This window comes from Echinococcus granulosus (genome assembly GCF_000524195.1).
Source record: "Echinococcus granulosus chromosome Unknown EG_S00139, whole genome shotgun sequence".
NCBI classification, from domain to species: Eukaryota; Metazoa; Platyhelminthes; class Cestoda; order Cyclophyllidea; family Taeniidae; genus Echinococcus; species Echinococcus granulosus.
In genome coordinates, this window is record NW_020170519.1 from 170752 (window position 1) to 189895 (window position 19144).

General features: G+C 40.0%; 2 protein-coding genes across 2 annotated transcripts; both read right to left on the bottom strand. All coding sequences in view use genetic code 11, as the record gives it.

Annotated features, from left to right (window-relative positions):
* Positions 1 to 225: 225 nt before the first annotated feature.
* Positions 226 to 2766, bottom strand: EGR_09257 (hypothetical protein; the record flags this gene model as incomplete). The annotated part of the gene is made up of 3 exons (XM_024498506.1): positions 226 to 322; positions 407 to 487; positions 2744 to 2766. 3 exons carry the CDS (start codon positions 2764 to 2766, stop codon positions 226 to 228), a joined length of 201 nt encoding a protein of 66 aa, XP_024347096.1.
* Positions 2767 to 7409: 4643 nt separating this feature from the next.
* On the bottom strand, positions 7410 to 10263 carry EGR_09258 (Ras-related C3 botulinum toxin substrate; the record flags this gene model as incomplete). Its single annotated transcript, XM_024498507.1, has 3 exons — positions 7410 to 7463; positions 8064 to 8311; positions 10056 to 10263. 3 exons carry the CDS (start codon positions 10261 to 10263, stop codon positions 7410 to 7412), a joined length of 510 nt encoding a protein of 169 aa, XP_024347097.1.
* Positions 10264 to 19144: the final 8881 nt, after the last annotated feature.

Genomic DNA, 19144 nt, shown 5'->3' on the forward strand with positions numbered 1-19144 from the left:
TATACGGCTGCAAACTGTCATATTTGTGCCAATTTTGCCGAATTCTCAATCAATGGGTTAAGGGATATTGTTTACTTCGACGATTCGCACCCGGGGATGCAGTGGTAAACTCCCTGTACCGCTGTGATACTCAGGCCCCCTTCTCAGGGAGAGTCCTTTGCGCTCCTGACGGTTCGAACACATAGTCCACCCATCTGAATTGCCACATCCTCTTGCATAGAGACTTTAAGGAGAATTTGATTGATAGTTCGTTGGTGGCAACGCTGAGTCAGCAGAAATTTGATGATTTTTGATCCATGAAGGAGACAGTACAGTTGGATAACTGAAATGAAGCATCTGGTTAATGGGCACTATGAAATAGGACTGCCAGGGAAGCCGAAGGAAACTTTCTGGAAGAATATCTTACGCCAGCCCTGCAGAGGTTAATGAACGTCTAAACATTAATGGATTACTTAAATCAAAGCTCACCATAAATGTGAGTAATTGCCTAGTCAAGGATAATGTGTTAAAATTGGTGTTTGAGAAAGAACATAGTCAGGCTAAAATGCAGCATATGCATCTCCAATGTCGTAGAATTTATGAGCATCGGACCGACGTAGGAAGCTTCACTCTTTCAAGCTTCAAGACTAGGTATGTCGATGACGGAGACCTACGCTGGACGCCGCTTCTATTTGGATCAAGCCGTCCAGTGTCTCGGCACAACCTTGCTTGTCAACCACTAACATGTGAAAACCTGGTGTTAAAGCTCTCAAATTGTTGGTAACTACAGTACACAGTACCAGGTTATTTGAGGTCATTCTACAGTCAAGAACGCAAATAGTTTTACCGTAAATGTTAACATTAACAGTCCAGCAACCAGATCACAGAACAACTTCCAGCAAATCGCTTGGTTTTAGTGCATTCAGGCTATCCTCGTTGGTGTAGACCTCTTTAGACCGCTGTTGGTAGTGCGTTGCAGGATATAAAAAGCCTGTGAACGTACCTTAACTCGCCTCTCAAGCACATCGGCTACTTAAATTTAGCCTATCCCTGAGATACCGAGTTTATTTTGCCGGTATTTCAAGGTGCTACCAAGGATGTCTAGTAACCATCTACAACGATAGTGAAAACAATTATCTGACCCACGGAGGAAATGAGTTTAGAGTCGATGGCATTGCCCCTAGTTACGATAGTTAAAGCGCTATGGAACATCATCAAAACGCAGCCATCACTGGCGTAGAAAAAATTTTACGACCAAATCCACTCATGGCACTTCCCCTTCTGATTGGTCAACTGACGAAAAACGAGGTTTTCTCAATAACAATTTGCAAAGGAGAGAAGTCCTCGGATGACATCCCACCAGAATAATCATTGGATATGTCTCAGCCTCTGCATCAATGGCTAAAGGAATGGGTGTGGACAGAGCCTCCTGGAGGGCATGCCCGAGCCCCAGCAGTGCGCCTGCGGACAAGTGATACCATCCCATTGCAAGGCATAACAGCAACTCTACTGACCCCCTCTCTCGATCGCCAAGAGCTTAAACGGCCGACGGTTATTAACTTCCGTTCCCACCAGGCTTTCACTCCCTTTCTTTCTACTTCTTGTTGATTGAATCGCTGTTTACCGCTGAATTTGCATTGCCGCTAATACCTCTCATTATTGGTCTCCCATAAGATTCAACTGCATATTGGTCTGTTAGTTCCCTGCATGCAGTTGTGTAATCACCGCATCATTAAAGGATCACCACCAACATTACTGACGGGTTTTTCCACCTGAATTGTTTTGCTGCCCAATTCTCCGTTATGCTTCCGCCATGTGTGAACCGCTGAGAAAATATTGCCTCTCTAAACCCTAAGATCTCACAGGAGAGCAGGATATCATGGCTGCAAATGAATAGAAAAAAGCACCACCACAACAAAGGAGGGTACTAAAAGGAAGGCAGACGAGATACGTATAAAGAGATGAATAAGAATATGATAAAAAGTGTTTTTATCTCTGGTCGGCAAAGAAACTCAGCTGCGTAGTTTATCAAAATTGAATTGGGAGCTTTTGACAGTCCAACAAGGCAGTCATATTCGCTTAGAAAAACCTGAAATAAGAGCACAGACCTCATTCTGATTGATAAATCGAGACCTCTGAGTGTGGCCATAATTGGCACGGATAACCTGAGAAATATTTCCACGATAATGGCGACCTTGAACTAAAAGAGAAGATTCACTAACGTGGATCGATAACGCGCTCGCAGCCAAAGACAAGAAAACAGAGGTGAAAGAAAGCAGGCAGTAAAGTAAAGCACATCCATGCATACCAGTAGATTTCTAACAAGAGACAACCTGACCGCATCTGATGGTTATTTTGCAGCAACCTAAATCCCAATCTCCTCCTTGTATGATAAGGTCATGGGCATGTATATGGACTCTGGGAATTGCATCCCAAATTGTCATATACCAGCGTAGCTGCAGATCAGTTCAGCTGATTTGGCTCCTACATTAAGTGCCGAACTCTGAGTATTCCCAATGGGCAAGAAGAAGCAGATACTAGCCTTCACATTTATTTTGCTACTTCTCACAGCAAAGAACAAACTAACAGAAGATCTTATCCACGGCCAGTGTCAGCAAAGAAGCCTGGATTAACTACAGCTCCGTTTCACGAATGGAAGCGTGGAAAGAACACTAACAGCTCCCCCTACTGTAATTAGTGATGAAGAATAGGGTGAACTCACCTTTTAAACCACTTTCGGAATCGAATTCTTCTGTAACACTACCTCGTTTTCAATGATATATCCATTGCAATTAGGTACGCGCGCAAAGCAAAGCACCGCCTCATAGCACAGAATTATGAAGTAAAGTCATACGAAACCAATTTTCTACAGATAAACAAACAGATTAGCAAGATGCAAATTGACCAACGAATGCTGCCTCCTTTCAAAATGACGAAAATATCACTTCTCACGACACCGTAAAATATACACACCAATGTGGACAACCAAAGAGGCGCCCCCAATTAAGGTCTTTTATAATTGTGTCTAAAAAATGATCCTATTTCACCGAAAATGATCCAAAGCACCTCTGGGATTAATAAAAATTCAGAGCGGCGAGCAAAACTTATTAGAGAACGACGGTTATGCTGCTTTTTTCTTCCAGTACTGAAATATTACTTTCGATTCCATTTAAATCAAATATCTATTGGACAGCAGAACAACTTCTAAATTATAGGCTAGAAAGCAAATTTTAGTGGGTTTTGTGTCTTTTTGTCTCTAATATTACGGCCATTGTGCCAGTTACTTGCTTGTCACACGACTTTTCCTTGATGTTTAATTTACAATAAAGCCTTCTACATTACTATCGTACAGGTTTTTTTGAGTGTCATGAATTCTGTCATGGCAAATTATCGGGACTTCAGTAATCGCTTTTTATATTTATCGTTTTCATTAGCGATCTAGGTCTTTAATCCTAATGCATAACAGTGGAGCACCATCACACCCATTGCGGCTTAAATCAGAAAAATGGAAATTGGAGTATTTTAACATTATTCATAGGACAACTTGAATGGGAAAACAGTCATGAGTATTATCATGGTCGGCTACATCGTGATCATCCACCTTGCGATGGCAGTTCCAAAAAAAACCACTTTTGTAACCTCTTTCTGCCTTTATTCTGTTCCTTTTTGTTTTCTATCTGGAAAGGATAGCGGCAAGGTCAAATATCGTTGAGTCCTTTAAAATATAATCCACACTCTGGGATCCCAATGTGGAATGGGTTTGCATCATCGCGATAATTACCAACTACATATTTCAAAATCCGGTTCTCTACTGTTTCCTCTTTTTCGAAATTTTAGTGGCTGGGAATGTCCTCAGTTGATTTTCAAGGAAGCAGTCCAATCTAACCGACATCTGTGCATGTTATGTCTACACCATAGATTAAATATATGTACTGGCAATAGTCCTTACAGGCTTCTCTTGTCCTCCTAGTGGAGTTGAAAGATAACTAATTGAGGGTGATGGTGAGGAAGTTTTTAAAAATTGGGAGTGTTTAAGTCCCAAAATAGCTAAAATAATCATTGTGTGAGACTGGTTTGAGTACTGACATAAATGAGTCGAAGTACGTGTACTTTTCCTTCCCAAGTAGCTGGATAAAGTTGACTATAAATTTGTCTCACTAATTGTATTCAATAAAGAAAGGTAAATATATAGCAAAAAAGCTCAATTTCACCCACATCTACATTTATATCTAAAAGGGAAGAATAAAACCCTCCTACCATTACCTTTTTGACAGGCCTATGCTCTCTTTCGTGTCCCATTCACAACCAGAATGGACATTTCAAAACTATCCACTTGTTGGTGGATAGGAGAGAACGCTACTAAATCAAGAACACACTGAGATGCCTTCACTACAGGAGTTAGCATCTCCATCTCAAAGGTCAAATCCTGAGGTGACTTGAAATAAATAAAATGCCCTTTAGACAGACCCAATCATCGCTGTCAGTGGTGCTCGACAAGGGGACTGAAAAACACCATGAATGTATCGGAATCAGTTACTCAAGGGCATTGGCTTACTCTTTAATAAAAAAAAATGTAAAGTGTTTTACTGGGATCAAAAAAGTACAGCCTTGTTTCATTACTAGCCATGATGCAAAACCCCTGCTTAAGGAAACAGAGATCCTAATGGACTCTCTCCATATGGCCTCCATAAATACAGCTATCTACAACGGACGCCTTACTTTTAAGTAAACTTTCACATGGAAAAATTAAATCTCTTCTTTTTCACCTTTTCTTCATGCAGCTTCTTGAATCACCTTGGGAGAGATGTTTAGACGAATGAAAAATTTTCACTAAGGTTACCGGTTCATCAAATAGATAAGAAATGGAGACTTAAAGTAGCAACAGCATCTTTGCTTAGTATATGCCGGTATTCGCATCAGTAATGTCAAAAGTTGGGATTTCTCAACCACCTGTTTTCAAGTGGATCACGTTGGGAGGAAGTTAATTAATCAGGAGTCACATGCCACCCTTCTTGATGGGCTAAATGACAGCACTCAATCGCCTGTCATATTAGACTGAGTACCGATAATTGCAGCACACAAATAAAATCTCGAATCAGAAATTTACAAACGCCTACCCATTTGCATGATGGTTCGCCAACGTTGCAGAAAATGCATCTTCATCCATCCTATACTTGGTTTTAAGGTCCACCTAACATCCAAACTGCTACTTAATTTGATATCAGTAGCTTTAGATGTAGTAAGAATCTACGAGGAATTCCTCACCGTTTGTACTTGGCAGACACATGGAAATGCCTATTCACAGTCTACCCTCGTAGGCCCACCACCCTCATTGAGATCCAAACAAGTTTTCTCTTAGCCGTTCTGCTTACATGATGCAACACTTCTTCGTATGCCCTTAATAACATCATAGGCGCAAGTTGAAGGCTGGCAATGCAAAAGTCGCTACTCATTCGCTTTCTGCATTAACAAAAAATCCTGTTTCAATGAGAAGAATGATCAAGGCGTCATTCCATATCGTTAATGAGCCTACTAAAGCCTTATTTTAACAAGTATTGAGTCACTATCTTCATTTCGTCTGATATAGTGTCCGTTGAAGGAACCTTCATACCAAATAGGTGTTTTGGGTATTGTTTCTCTAATCACGTTGAACTGATACAGCCTTTGATCTATTCATAGTGCTTCTGAATACTGTCCTACTTCATCGCGTCTTACTTTGTCGCATGGCGGACTACGCAGATAGCTATACGATGAATGCGCAAGTCTGCAACCTGGAGGGTCACTAGTAGGTGGGATTTAAGATAAAGGACCTTTTGACCGACAGTAGTTGCCATTCCACCAAGTGCTCAAGCCTATACCTTTACCATTTTCAATACTGTAAGCCACAATGATAGATAGACAGCACTTTTTCCTTTATGTTGTCATGGTTCTTGTTGAAGGTGTTGCCACCGCTACAGCTGTGAAATGAAAATATGCTGCTCACATTTTCCCTCTTCTAATTATAACAACATTAAACGCATTAATGAAACGTGAATTTTAATTTTTTGTCATTAGCTACAATCAACTCCAATTTCCTGATCTACTTCAACTCCACACTGGTGGACTTGAATGGGTAGTGATCATGACAGCGATCCCTTTGGCACCTACTGTTAGTTTATGATGTTTTCCACTTCCTCTTGGAGAAATTCAAGATTCACGACAGTCAGAATCCTTTATTCTTCCATACTCATCCGGAGAGTTGTGTTTGTAAACCCATTCCTATTCAAACCTTTATAATTCCTTATTTGCTTTCCTATTTAGAGGTTTACCATAACCAAGGGCATTGTTTCCTGCATGGACTGCCACCAACCCTATTCTACCTTCCAAAAGTCTTTAACTGTGTGATTTTTTGGGGGAAAACGCAAATAATTACCTTGTTTATTAATAAAACAATAAGTTGCAGTGGAAAGCCTTCTGTAAAATGATAAAAAATGCACCCATTCTCAAACACACGCTTGAATAACATGGAAATTTTAAAAACCTTGGTATGGTGGATAAATGGATCTGGAAAGGATTCAAGAAATAGATATTCATTGCTACGGATAGAGGAATGGAGCCAGATGGGAAGTATAGATAGACGGAATCTGGCTGAATGAGCCTCGCGTAGATTCAGAGTCGACGCACCAAGGAAATTCATGTCTCAGAAGTTCGAGGTAGGCTTTTTCGGGATTTTTGAATAGCCTCAGCATCTGTGATTGATCTGCGACTCGAAATGGAGATGGAGAGGTGGCGAACAACTCTGATGGGATTCGGAATGGATTCCTTCATCACCTCGAGGACTTCACAAAAGCCGATTTGCAATTTAGAGGAGCATTCAAAATAACTGATTGCTCCAATTCTCTCGGCTAATGCTGAACACTTGTTGAGAAAAAAATTTATTTAGTAGCAGTGTTTAAATTTTTGCTTAGGTGGAGGTAAATGGAAAGCTGTGAACTTTCCACTTTGCGTATGTAACGAGTCTTTAATACTTTAAATGAAGATACCCTATTTCGGACTTGATTTGAGACCAGTTTTGCTGTTCTTTCATTTCACACGACTATGAAGAAAATTTGCTTTTGCTACGAACCGGTTATATTGTTAGGCCACATCAATGAGTTTGATCAGACTCCCTTCGATGGTACTAGTCAAACGCAAATAAGCCATCTTAATCTAAAATGCTTTTCAATAGCCCACTAAGTCAATGACTTCAGCGTAATAGGTAGTAAAGTAAAGGGATCTGTAGCATAAACACTACCAGTTTTCTAGAACTTCTTCACACTTGCAATACATCTACTTCTATGGATTGTTGCAACAGAATTCCCAAAGCAAAGTCAGACTGAAACATTTTGGCAATTCACGCGTCAAGGAAGGTTTGTATCTCAAATGAATAGTTTATCATAGCCTGTCTGACGTTATTGTCGAAAAGCATCTGCTGTTGATAGCAGAACCAGCCGAAGAGATTCAGCCTGAAGGAATGGAAATTGCGTGGAATTTTTTAAACCACCTCCAATTCAAAGCCAGCATCATGGGTATTATTTAAGGGTGACATTATGATTTTCATCTCGGTTCTGTGTCTCCTTTCATTTCATCCAAATGTCCCTGTAATGACTGGTGCAGAGGACCACTCAGTACGCAAGTCTGGGATGACAGTGAAAACGGCACAAGCAATTTGTAGTTTTTATGGAGTAATACAGTCTCGACCATAAATATCAGAGGACTTTTCTGCACAGTTTGTCTGGGAAATGTGATGCTGAGTGAAAAATGAAGTTGCAGAGATTTCTTTTAACCGTTTTTTTTCAATCTACGAGCATTTTTCTTCGTTGTTCTATTTCTTTTACAAATAAAAACGCGAAACTGTTTTGAGCCCTTAAAAATCTTCCATCTGGAAAATACAATTGCAATTTATGGACCACCAAATTTTACAATTAGCTCAAAACAAAGTTTAACTTAAGGCTAACGGCAAAATCCTAGAGAAATGGACTTTAGGGCCCATTGAGGTCAACTAATGCAAAAACGCCTGTTTGTAGATAACACTGATGGGCTTAAGAGTCTCGCTGATAGCTTACCTGGTCAAGAGTTGGGCTCTGGACTCCTCGTTCATGAAGTTCCCTGTTCACATCCTCGTCTCCTCTGAGGTCACTCTGTAGGCCAATCAGAATGACGGTGGCATTCGAGGGCCCGTGTTCCCTTATCTCCTGCATCCATTTTGTGCACACATTCTCAAAAGATTCCGGTATAACTACGGAGAAGCAGACCGCAAAGATATGTGTGCCCTGATAGGCCAGAAGTCGGATGTTCTGCAGGTGATGCGCGCCTATAAAAGTGGCAGAATTTTTTCGACCACTGCCACAAATCTTCCTGGAGATACAAAAACTATTTTGTTCAGAAGGCATGTCTTCGAACTACATATTCGAGATTGACTGGTTGGGTTTGTCTATTATAATTCCTCTATGTATAATAAACGGCGAAATAACCGTTGGTATATCCCATTTGCTACCAACCATTGTCGACTTATTCTGTTGAAATTTCCGAAAAAGTCGGGAAAATTGTGGGGGAGTTTAAATGCGATGGCAATCATAAAAAGAGAGCACTACATTTTTGGTTTGCACAATTCACCTTTTTAATAAGAACATATAAAACCATTCATTTGGAAAAGCTATCTTTCTGAATATGCGTGAAGGAACCGGATAAGCTATGGGGTCTGGTAAGCTCATTCATGCGCAAAGTTCAATCTTGAGAGTTCTGCACCTCAGTCCCCACCACACTGGATATCGCGGAATATGTAAAAGTGAAAGCGTCCCTAAGAAGACATAAATTATTTAAGCTACGTTGTTTTGAATTCGTTTAACTGGTTAGAAACTGAAAGAGTTTTAGTTCCTCCCTACGGTACTAATGAGCCCCAAAAAATATGCGTATTTCAGAATCAAAAAAGCTGCTCGTTGTAACCATAACCTGAATTGCGATGGCGTAAGATTTTGTGATTAGGAGGAGGGATTTTTTGGTTATTGCACAAGACTGTTAAGAAACGAATGACACTCGCATTCAAACCTCTCAAATGAGCAATAACCATGTGAAATTTCTTGTCGAGGTGGTGGAACCTCGGTACAAAATAGTATGCAAAAGGAAAAAAGAATACTGTACAAAATTGTGGTTTCTTTAAAGGAAGTAAAAGTCAATTGTTTTCTATATTTTGTCAACCCAGAGACTCAACCGCTTAGCCTCTCCTAGTCACAAAATCTACGTAAGCGGTTTTAAATGTATGCACCTAATTCTGGAAATGTCAAGATTCTATAATTAGTGGAGAAAGGACACGTACTTCAGCACTCCTTGTCACACAAACCTGTTTCATTCATTCTACAAATCAAGTCCGAAGGTGCTTTCATGTTCTAACCATAAAAACGGCCGTACTAATTGCGTGTATCAAGGTCCGTCCTACTAAGTCTTGACCCCACCGTATGGGAGCATGTTTAAACAGTTCCAGTTACCTAGGCTGAACGCCTTTTTGGAATCAGAAAATCAGTTTGAAGACGTACAAACATGAGCCTTAATTTTCGCACTCTTAGGAGTTGGACACCATAGGTGAAGGCCGTGCCCACCAGTATCCTTTGGTTTAATCTTAAACACTGTTTGTCTAAAAGTAGGCATTTTAAGGTGTCACGGAGAAGTTATTTCACTTTCCTATCCCCTTTTATGCTTTATTTTGCAGTGCGATTAATAGATCGCCAATGTTCTACAAATCTAGACCTTTTTTTAGTCACATCAAGTTGTTTCAGTGAAGTTAGAGCGATCCAAGATTTCTAACTTAAAAGTACTCTCCTTGCAGTCAACTGACAAGCCTATAAATCTCTTTCATGACTTTATGGGGATAAATATAAAGTTAGCAGGTCAAGATTCCACCACAAGTAGGAAGCAAGTGTATAAAATTTTACGGTTTCTCTTAGTACATAGCTCTTTCTAATCTTCTAGGTGAAAAGAATTAAGTCGTTCAGCATGATAACCTTTAAATAGAGGTTGAAATTATGCTTGCTGAAAAGTAATTAAAGAGAATATTTTTTTACCAGGAGTATCCCAACAATCAACGAGCATGAGCCTTCCCTCCCGCATTGTTCTCACAGGCGTCATATTGACCATAGTCGGGCAGTACTGGCTGTGGAAGGAGTGGCCCGAGAGCCGCGAGATGAAGCACGACTTGCCGATTCGTTCATCTCCCACCACAACACATTTAATGGTCAAAATGTGATCATTCTCTGCCTCGGGTGTTGCCATTATGCAGTAGGACTGTGCCTTGACTACTGTGCGTGGAAGCACGTGGCATGAAGAGTAGCAAATGCTTGCACCAATGATAGTGGCATAAAATCACTCTCAATTCACTTCACCTTGGTGACGATGTTGTTATTGGTGTCGGTGGAGGTAATGTTGCATTATTCTTCATTTTTATTGGCTGCAGGGCCATAGTGAAAGGTTATTGTTCACCTTCAATTAATATTAATTTGGTGTAGTGAGAGATGCGGCAATAAAATGCTACAAAAATGAAAGCACTTGACGAAGCTTATTTGCCAATTAGCTGTGATCCTTTTCCTCGTTTCAAGGTAAATCTTGCGCCAATCAACATAGAAGCCACGTAAAACTTTTTTACCGTTTCAAGGTTTATCCAACTCAAATTCCTAGACCCATCCAAACTTATTAGGTGGATTTTCTACTAAAGATGCTTTCTCGTGTTTAAGTAATTGTAATTCTAATTTTATTTTTGAGTGTGTAGATCCTTCTACTTTCCAGCCATTTGAACTCCAAACTATCTGTTATATGAGTCTCTCTCAATCATTCTGTACGCCCACAATAAAGTTAATTTATGCTACAATGCCAATAGAAGGAAGTTGGACATTGCATTGGGAGCTGTTAGACAGTAAAAATAATTCATTATTAAGGTGACTGTGTATTTCGCCAAAACGTTCTAAAGGGAAAGCATCTACCATCGATGCCCGAATCTACTAAGCTTAACTGCGGAAGAGACGGCAAAAGCCTGAAGGCTAATGACAAAGACCCTAGCTTCAAGTTCTGCACATTGGCCAGTAATGTACCAGAAACAGAATCAAGCTACTATGCTAAATTAGTAGGACGGTGTTAGGTTTTGGTACCATTCTGTGTTGCAAAAAGGTGGAAATGATCAGGATAGGCGGGTTTACAGCGTTACCATAGCAACAACCGACGATAGGGCGAATAACAACTGGGTGTAGCTCTGTAAGGCTACTTCAACTTGCCTTCTTTTTTGAAGTAGATAATTCAGTGGAAAATTATATCTAAGTGGAATTTGCCGGCCAAGGAAATTTAATTAACCTTTATCATCCCTATGGAAGGGGTCTTCATGCTAGGATTCCCCAATGGTATCTGCGTAATACACCGGCAACAATTCCATAAGAAACCCTCTCATTGTGATGAAAGCTTATTATATCATTTACGGTCCTTTCTGGTGGATGATTTTAATAGCTCGAATACCTGTGGCGGCAGAGGAGTTTTCCCACTGTGGGTAGCATACTCACACCTGTTCATGCAGTTGCAGTGGTCCCCTTAATCGTCCATCCGCACTATCTGTTGTTGAAACAGGAGTCAAATAAACATTTTTTTTATTATTTAATACCTTAATACAAATTCTCTATGCAGAAAAGGAGGTGTATCTTACTTATCGTATGTTGTCTGCTTGCGTTATCAAATAAAACGGCTCTTTTTTAAAAGAAAATATGTATATATGAAATTCGTTTAAAGGAATAACTCTTTGCCTTTTGGGGCCTTCAACCGGCAAAAAAACTTACGTATTTTTTATTTTTGGGGTGGAACAAATGTATAAATATCCTGCAGATGTTAAGTTTGCCATCGAATTACTCCCAAAAGTCTACAATGTCACCGTTCTCATAATAAAAGAAGTCAAAACTTTTTTTTTCGAGCCATTCATTTCTTTTTTTTACATTAATAAGGCACATATGGCGCACCTTTTTAAACTTGAAGCACAAAAGGTTTGCATTAAAATTTGCGCTTTCTCAACCGTTACAGTAAGTGCGCTAAAGCACCGCTTGGATAGAACAACAAGGTTAAACATATTTGGATATCTAAATTTTACTGGCAATCATAAAGTAACAATGGAGTGTCTTAGAAGCATCTGTCGCAAAATTAAGGTGCCAGCAAACCTTATAGATGATACTCACGTCCACGAACGGCCATGTAGGTAGATAAGTAAGTAGGTGGTTGGATGAGTGTGTGGGTAATAAATGGATATTTGATAAACAAAAGGGCTTCAGAGGAGCATCAAGCACCACATTTTAGACTTCTTTATATTTAAATGTGGCACAATTTCATTATACTTGATTGACCAATCAAATTGCCATTTAAGAATGGGAAAGATTCAATTATCGGTAGATCAGAGATACCACAAGCCTACTTTGCCGTTTTCAATTTCAACACCAGATCCCAGGCAAAAAGTCGGAGCGGTATACCATGCTGTAGGAATCGTGTGAAGAGCGAAATCCTCCCCCTTTTTCATGCAACATGTATGGACCAGAAAAAAAAGCAATTTAGTTTTTCCACTCTCACCTTAATCCTTAGTCCCCCATTCTCTTCCTTCGAACCGCTGGAAGTTCTGTGCTTGGTGCATCTTTGAGACGATTGTTGGTAAACTGTTCTTGCAATACGCCAGAACTAAGTAACGCTTGTTTCGTCTTGGCCAACTTTTCTTTTATGTTAAATGTTCATTCAGTAATTCTTATAACTATCCCCGGTTTCGTATTCTTTCAAATAATAAAATCAGCTCTACCTTATTCGCATATTCAACGCAAATGTTAAACTGGGAGTTACCTTTTCCACATTTTTAAAGCCACTATAGAGTAAACCGGATTGGAAGATCGACAGACAATGATAAAACACATGTTGCCTTAAACGGCATCCTCTCTTCTCCTTTCAGTAGTAAATACTGCCTTCGGTGATTTGTTATATAAGTAACTTTTTTGTAGCACAGGTAACAGGATTGGATCACGCAACAGTAAAATAAATCCTGCAGGTTTTGGAAACAATTCGGTAACCATCTGTATAATTCTGCGGAGTTTCGTGTGGATTGGGGACAATAGTACTTCTTTCAAACATTAAAATAAGCTATTTTTGTATTTCTTAAAAAGCCAAGCAAATATGCGGGCTAGGCTCCAATAAACCCATCAATGCAGTCTTTTATAAAAGAAAATATTCATGATTGGTAAATAATGTTAGGAGCTAATTATTTATTTAACTTCCGATTTGGTAACGGACCACTGAGGGGTACCGCCATTGTACCTTCGGTTGGGTGATCTGGCTTTCAGACCATAACAGTAGCATCAACCCCTTCTTTGTGTCGACAATACATATTCTGCCCGAGTATCAGGTCTTCTTTTGCCCTCGGGGAAGTCTCGGGGTGAAAAAGTGATGGTAGCAGAATGTGGCCCCTACCTTAAGGGGAAAATACCCTAATATCTACTGCCAGGTGATGAAATGCTGTCTAACGGAAGAAGGGCATACTACGCGGATGGGAGTATATGTGATGATCCTTAGCAGAAGGTCTGAAAATGAAGTCTGCCTTCGGCAAATACCCTAGTCCGGTGTTCCACGGAAATACCATTCAAAAAAGCGCATTACGGAGATGCCTAACGTTTCAGCATGAAAATATCAATTATACAAAATAGCGTTACCTCCACCAACTTGCTACTACCTAGGGAAGATTCCAAATAGAAATGGTTAGGCAGCATCGAAGTGAAAAAGTTACACGAAGGGACAGATGCGAAACCTCTTCCCCAAGGAACAAAGTTAGCTCCCGCCTATTATTAATGGACTCTGCTTTTGGGTCGGCCTACACGTTCTCCCCTCTCCAAACGTGGTTCCCTAATTGAGTGAACCTCCAGATCCAGAAGAATTGCCATAAGGGATAGGTGACGATGGGATGAAGTGTTTTCTGAGTAGCGTACAAATTCGATAAAAGATACGTTTGGTTCGTGGGCGTTTTCCCTACACCATCGAGTATGCTGTGACCTTGACCAAGGGAAGGGGGATGATGGTCAAAAGAGGAGTCCATGTAGTACATTATTTGCTTGTTTAACTAGTTGTTTTAATAACGGACCGCTAGTCGATTCCATCGTACCTCTACCAGGCTGGCTAGCTTCTAGACCATATGCATGACCCCTCAGCTCTCGGAAATACACCTTCTGCCCCAGTATTATGACTTCTCTCTGCTATGGAAAAGTCTCGGGGCTCTACAATCCAACAAAATTTTACATTTTTTCGTGCTCTTTATGAGAATATTTTAACTACCCGGGTTTTTGTATGAGCATGCTGCCTCCAAATTCTTAAAATTTTGTACGGTAGTTTAGTCTCGACATTGTTTATGCTGAAGTAGAATAATACTCGTCTTGCTGTTTGATATGGCATGATAAAAACAACGAATCTTTGCCAAACTACAACTTTCTAGGCAGCAGTCTCATAATAAAGGCAAGTTGATGTTGGCTTAACGATTTTGTTGACAACAACCTGCTAGGGATTATCAATTCATCCTCTGGCTTTGCAGCAGAAGCGTTTTGATAGCATTATTCAAAGCCGAGTTTCTTCAAAGATCACCTCCCAATTCACTACTTATCTGGATAATTTAAAAATACTTGTAATTTTAAATAGTTTTTTATTACCCATCACTACGTTTGGAGGGATTACCAAATCTCCCTACTTAACTGCTATCGCTTGTTTATAGTGAGTGTGTGTGTGCCAGGGGTGATTTTATGCGTAAGGCACAACTTCTATTCATAAAATTACTATTTCAGAGCTTTTAATTCTCATCACTCATATTAACCTTAGGGTGACAACTCTGACAAGCACAATAAGGTGTAGTGGACACCAGATGGTCGTCCGTGGTCAATGCTCACTCCGCATAGAGCCTTCAGCAGTACCACACAAACCCTAGGAATGGAATGGACCAAGTATCTCTTACCAACTCCACCCGTAATGATAAGTTACTTTAGTCAAACAAAATAAAGATGTATAAGACTTCCTTAAGAAATACTATGACATGATTGTCTAACATGGGACAGTACACAGCTGCTCTGCCTACTTGGAACAATAGTAACGACAACGGTAACGACATCGTAACAACATCGAATGTGGGAAATGAGAAGAGATAATGACAGCACAACGTTGGGTCAAAAACACAAAAATCAGCGGTTTGATGAGTTCATTTACTGCCGTAATCATGTGCTGTCCACTCCAGTGGATGTTTGTAGTCAAGTGAATGGGTCGTGCTCGATACGCCAACTGTGGCGTCCTCCGCATCGGAAATTAGCAGTTTTTGATCGAGTTCAACACTTCCCATGCGGGATTGTGCTGGTTTCAATAGCTCAAATTCAGTGGTCTAGACGAGAAAATGTAGGATTCCCGGCTATTTGTACATTTTAAAGCTTGTAAATCACCACAAAAATATGCTCTGGCAGTGAGAAATGAATAACCTAGGTAATTGGCGCCAAACGAGTCTTTCTACATGAAATTTTCCCAAGTAAACTTACGCTATCATTCTCCGATTCACTTGACGAAGTGCTATCAAGTGACGAGGGTGTTGGTGGTGGCGGTGGTAAAACTCGGCTCATTTGGAAGTGCACCCTCTGTTTAGGTCTAATTTCTGCTCTTGATGACCTACTAGAAGCGAATTTGGGCCTTATCACAGGCACCCAGATGTCTTCCTCGGTATCCTCACGACCCCGTCTTTTGGTGAAATCCTCCTCCTCTTCTTCATCGTCCTCTCCATCTCTGCAGTGCTCATTTGCGGCCACGTAGCCGACAGTGGTTGTAATGAAATTCCGCGTGAAACTTGGAGATGCACGATACCTGCGTCGGCGAATCGACTTATTGCGAACCCAAACTAGACCGGCCAGAACGACAATTAGTCCGACTGCGAGGATCATTACACCCACCCAGTAGCTCCAAGTGTGGGTCTAAAATACGGTTAGCCAGTGGGAAAATCGCTTTGTTTTTTAGAAAATTTCTAATTAGATTTGTTTGGTTTATTCTATAACCAAAATTTGCTGAACGCAAAGTCGAAAAGTGATCTAATAATCTTTTAGGAAGTTTTAACTGCTTGATTATCAAACTCAAACAAGAACGATACGCCTTTCAGGAAATAGTTCAACTTGTCACAGAGAGCATTAAGAAGACTAATGTCAAATCACATGTTTGCCAAGTCGGAGGAAACCCCAAATACTTTAATGCAAGCATCGGCCCCGTGCAACCACACTGCTTCTAACACTTAGATTCTGAGCTCTCTTAGTATGGACCCCTTAGATTAACTAACATGAAGCCTCGTGGATAGTGCTACAGGAAATCGCAGTAAAAATGAGATAGATGTATCCGGTGGAACAATAAAACCATCTATATGCATGAATAATGCATTCAAGGACTGTATTTTGAACAATTTATTCTAACGATATTGGCCAAACTGCATCAAGAATTCCCTAGACGAAAAGCTTGCTACATCAGCGATCTAAATAAAAATGCTCTTTTTATACAATTCAAAAGTCAATCATCTGACCAAACTATTATAGTGTTTGCAGTCCAAATTCTTTTAACTGGTTCACTGTTAAACACAAATGAGGACTCACTAACCCTAGACTTCATATCACCCCGAAGTGGAAAGGCGACTGGTTGGACGTCCTCGAAAAAGACACGTTTTTCATCGTGATCAATCAGCTCCTCGCCCAAGGCCTCAAAGGAGTCGGTGTCAACAGTACGAAACTACAAAAAATTTCAAACACCAATCTTCCCTGTCTTAGAAAAACAAATTTAGCATAGGCAATTAATAAATAATAGGTATTGATATATTTGTTGGATATGAAACCAGTATCAAGGAGACGTTTAGAGCCACATTGTTTATTTTCTGCACCAGTTCGTCTAAAGGCCTGACAGTAAGATGACGGCTTACGCTCCTATAAAAGGGTTTTAATCTCTGAAATATGATGTCTAGATAAATGTTGCGATAAGAAGCGATGCAGTCAATAAACAACATTCTATTCCAAAACAATAAAGATTCTCTATTCTGAATTGTATAAGCATTTGAATGGGGCATAATCTCTAGGTTACACTCCATTTTCGTCTTTTAAGTTAAAAAATCACATAACATGTTTTTTTTTTAAAAAAACCCACACTTTAATTCCGCTCTATTTAGTTCAGTGTCACATAACGTAGGCTACGTTTTACAGAATGGTATAGCAACTAAAGCGCCAACTTCTGTCCACAGCGTCCCCTGATTGGCTCATTGCACATGATTGTATCTACAGATAGCAAAATAGTAATTTGTTCTATCTACTAGCTTAGGCATTCAAAAGCAGTGAAGCGGGGACCAAAATATGCCTGGTTAAACCAACATTAAGTTCCATGATTTCAAATAGAGAAATTGACTTAAGCACGAGTACCCCTAATAAGTGATTGAAAGTTGAATGAATGACTTTTTGAGGGAGAATATAACACATGGTGTTTTATAGTTTTGCTTCTTTTCACCTGTGTTTCCAGTTGGTTACTGCGATGAAAGACAATCATCTTCTCATCATCATCTTGAATCATCGCGGTGCACTGAATGCTGACACATCGAGTTAAGCCCTTCACAGCATTCCTGTGTTTCCAAGCCATGTGTCGAAGTAGGTCATTATAGACATCGGTAGAGGCCTTGCCCACGATTCCATAGCTGCTTCTTGTCCGTTCAAACCGTATTCCAATACCACTGAGAGAGGTAGTGGAGAATCCGCCGACAAAAATTGTTTCCTGGCCCAATTGAAGGCGATTGGTCAAGAGGCCACAACTGTTGGCATTGCAACTGAGAACTGGTAGTTAAGAGAACACGATGATCACAAAAGACTTATAGGAACATTTTCACTTGTAAAGATCCTTTTGATCCTAAGAAAGCATTTTGCTGCTCGTTTATGCAGAGAAATGCACCGCTATCCCAACTGTTATCGGAAAAAAAACAAATTTCTGAGTAATTTTGTTGCTTATAATACCCGAACGAAGCCACAACCACCTTTAATTTATGGAGCTCGATCTAAGGTCAAAAACTCTTCATAGAGGGTTAGATAAGATCGCTTTTTCGACTTATAATCTAATTTTCTGAATAAGAGATCAAGTTAAAAAAATTAACAAATTTGCTGTTTAATGGAGAGCAAAGCTTTGGTTTCAATGCCACTGGGGCCGCTTCTTAAATGCCTCTGAGTCCTAATCTAAAGTATTTTTAGTTGTTATATTTTGCTGGGAATTTTTTTAATGAATACTGCAAACTCAACACTGATGTGTTTGTGACGAACAGTAAATGCCTTTAAACTGGTCTATTGTTAGGTCTTGGTCACTAGTGTAGCCTTTTTGCCTCTCATTGCTCTGCTTTCAGCTAAGAATTCAAAAAAATGTAAACTTGAATGTGCATCACGTTAGAATGGAGAATGCAGTGTGGAGCTTGGATAGATTCTTTACACTTCAGTCTCTGTAGTTTGCATTTCTGTTTGGCGGAATAGCCTTCAAGCCATGTCGATAGCTTCAGTTCTTTTGTACGTCAGTAATATATCTACTGTCATACCACCATGACTTCGTAAGTCTTCAGCAAAAACTCGGGGCACCATGCTGATGGCAGCGGTGAGATTCCTATCCTGAAGGACAACTACGCTTGTTTATTTTATTAGATGATGAGTCTTCAAGTGACCGAAGAAGAGTGCATGCTGTGGATGGAAATTCTGTTAAGACTTCTAGCGGAAAGGTTAAAAATGACGCCTACCTTCAGCAACCGTCTCAATCTCGTTTTCTGTGGAAATGGTATTAATAACTTAAATGACACCAGCCGTGAATCGCTTGGAAAACCTCCTTACAGAGGTGTCGACTCTACCTACATGAGGATATCAATTAAGGCACACGCGATATCCCCTCTAGAACTCAGATTGATATATGCAGCTGGAGGGCACTAAAGTGGCAACAAAATGGCAAAGCGACGTAGACCCAAAACCCATTCCCAACAGAACTATTTTACATTCCGTCTTTTATTAAGTGACTTTTCATATGTAAGGCTTTAATAGTTGGTTTAAATGTGCGTTTTGAGAGGCGGGAACCAAAATCCCCCCATATTGTGCTT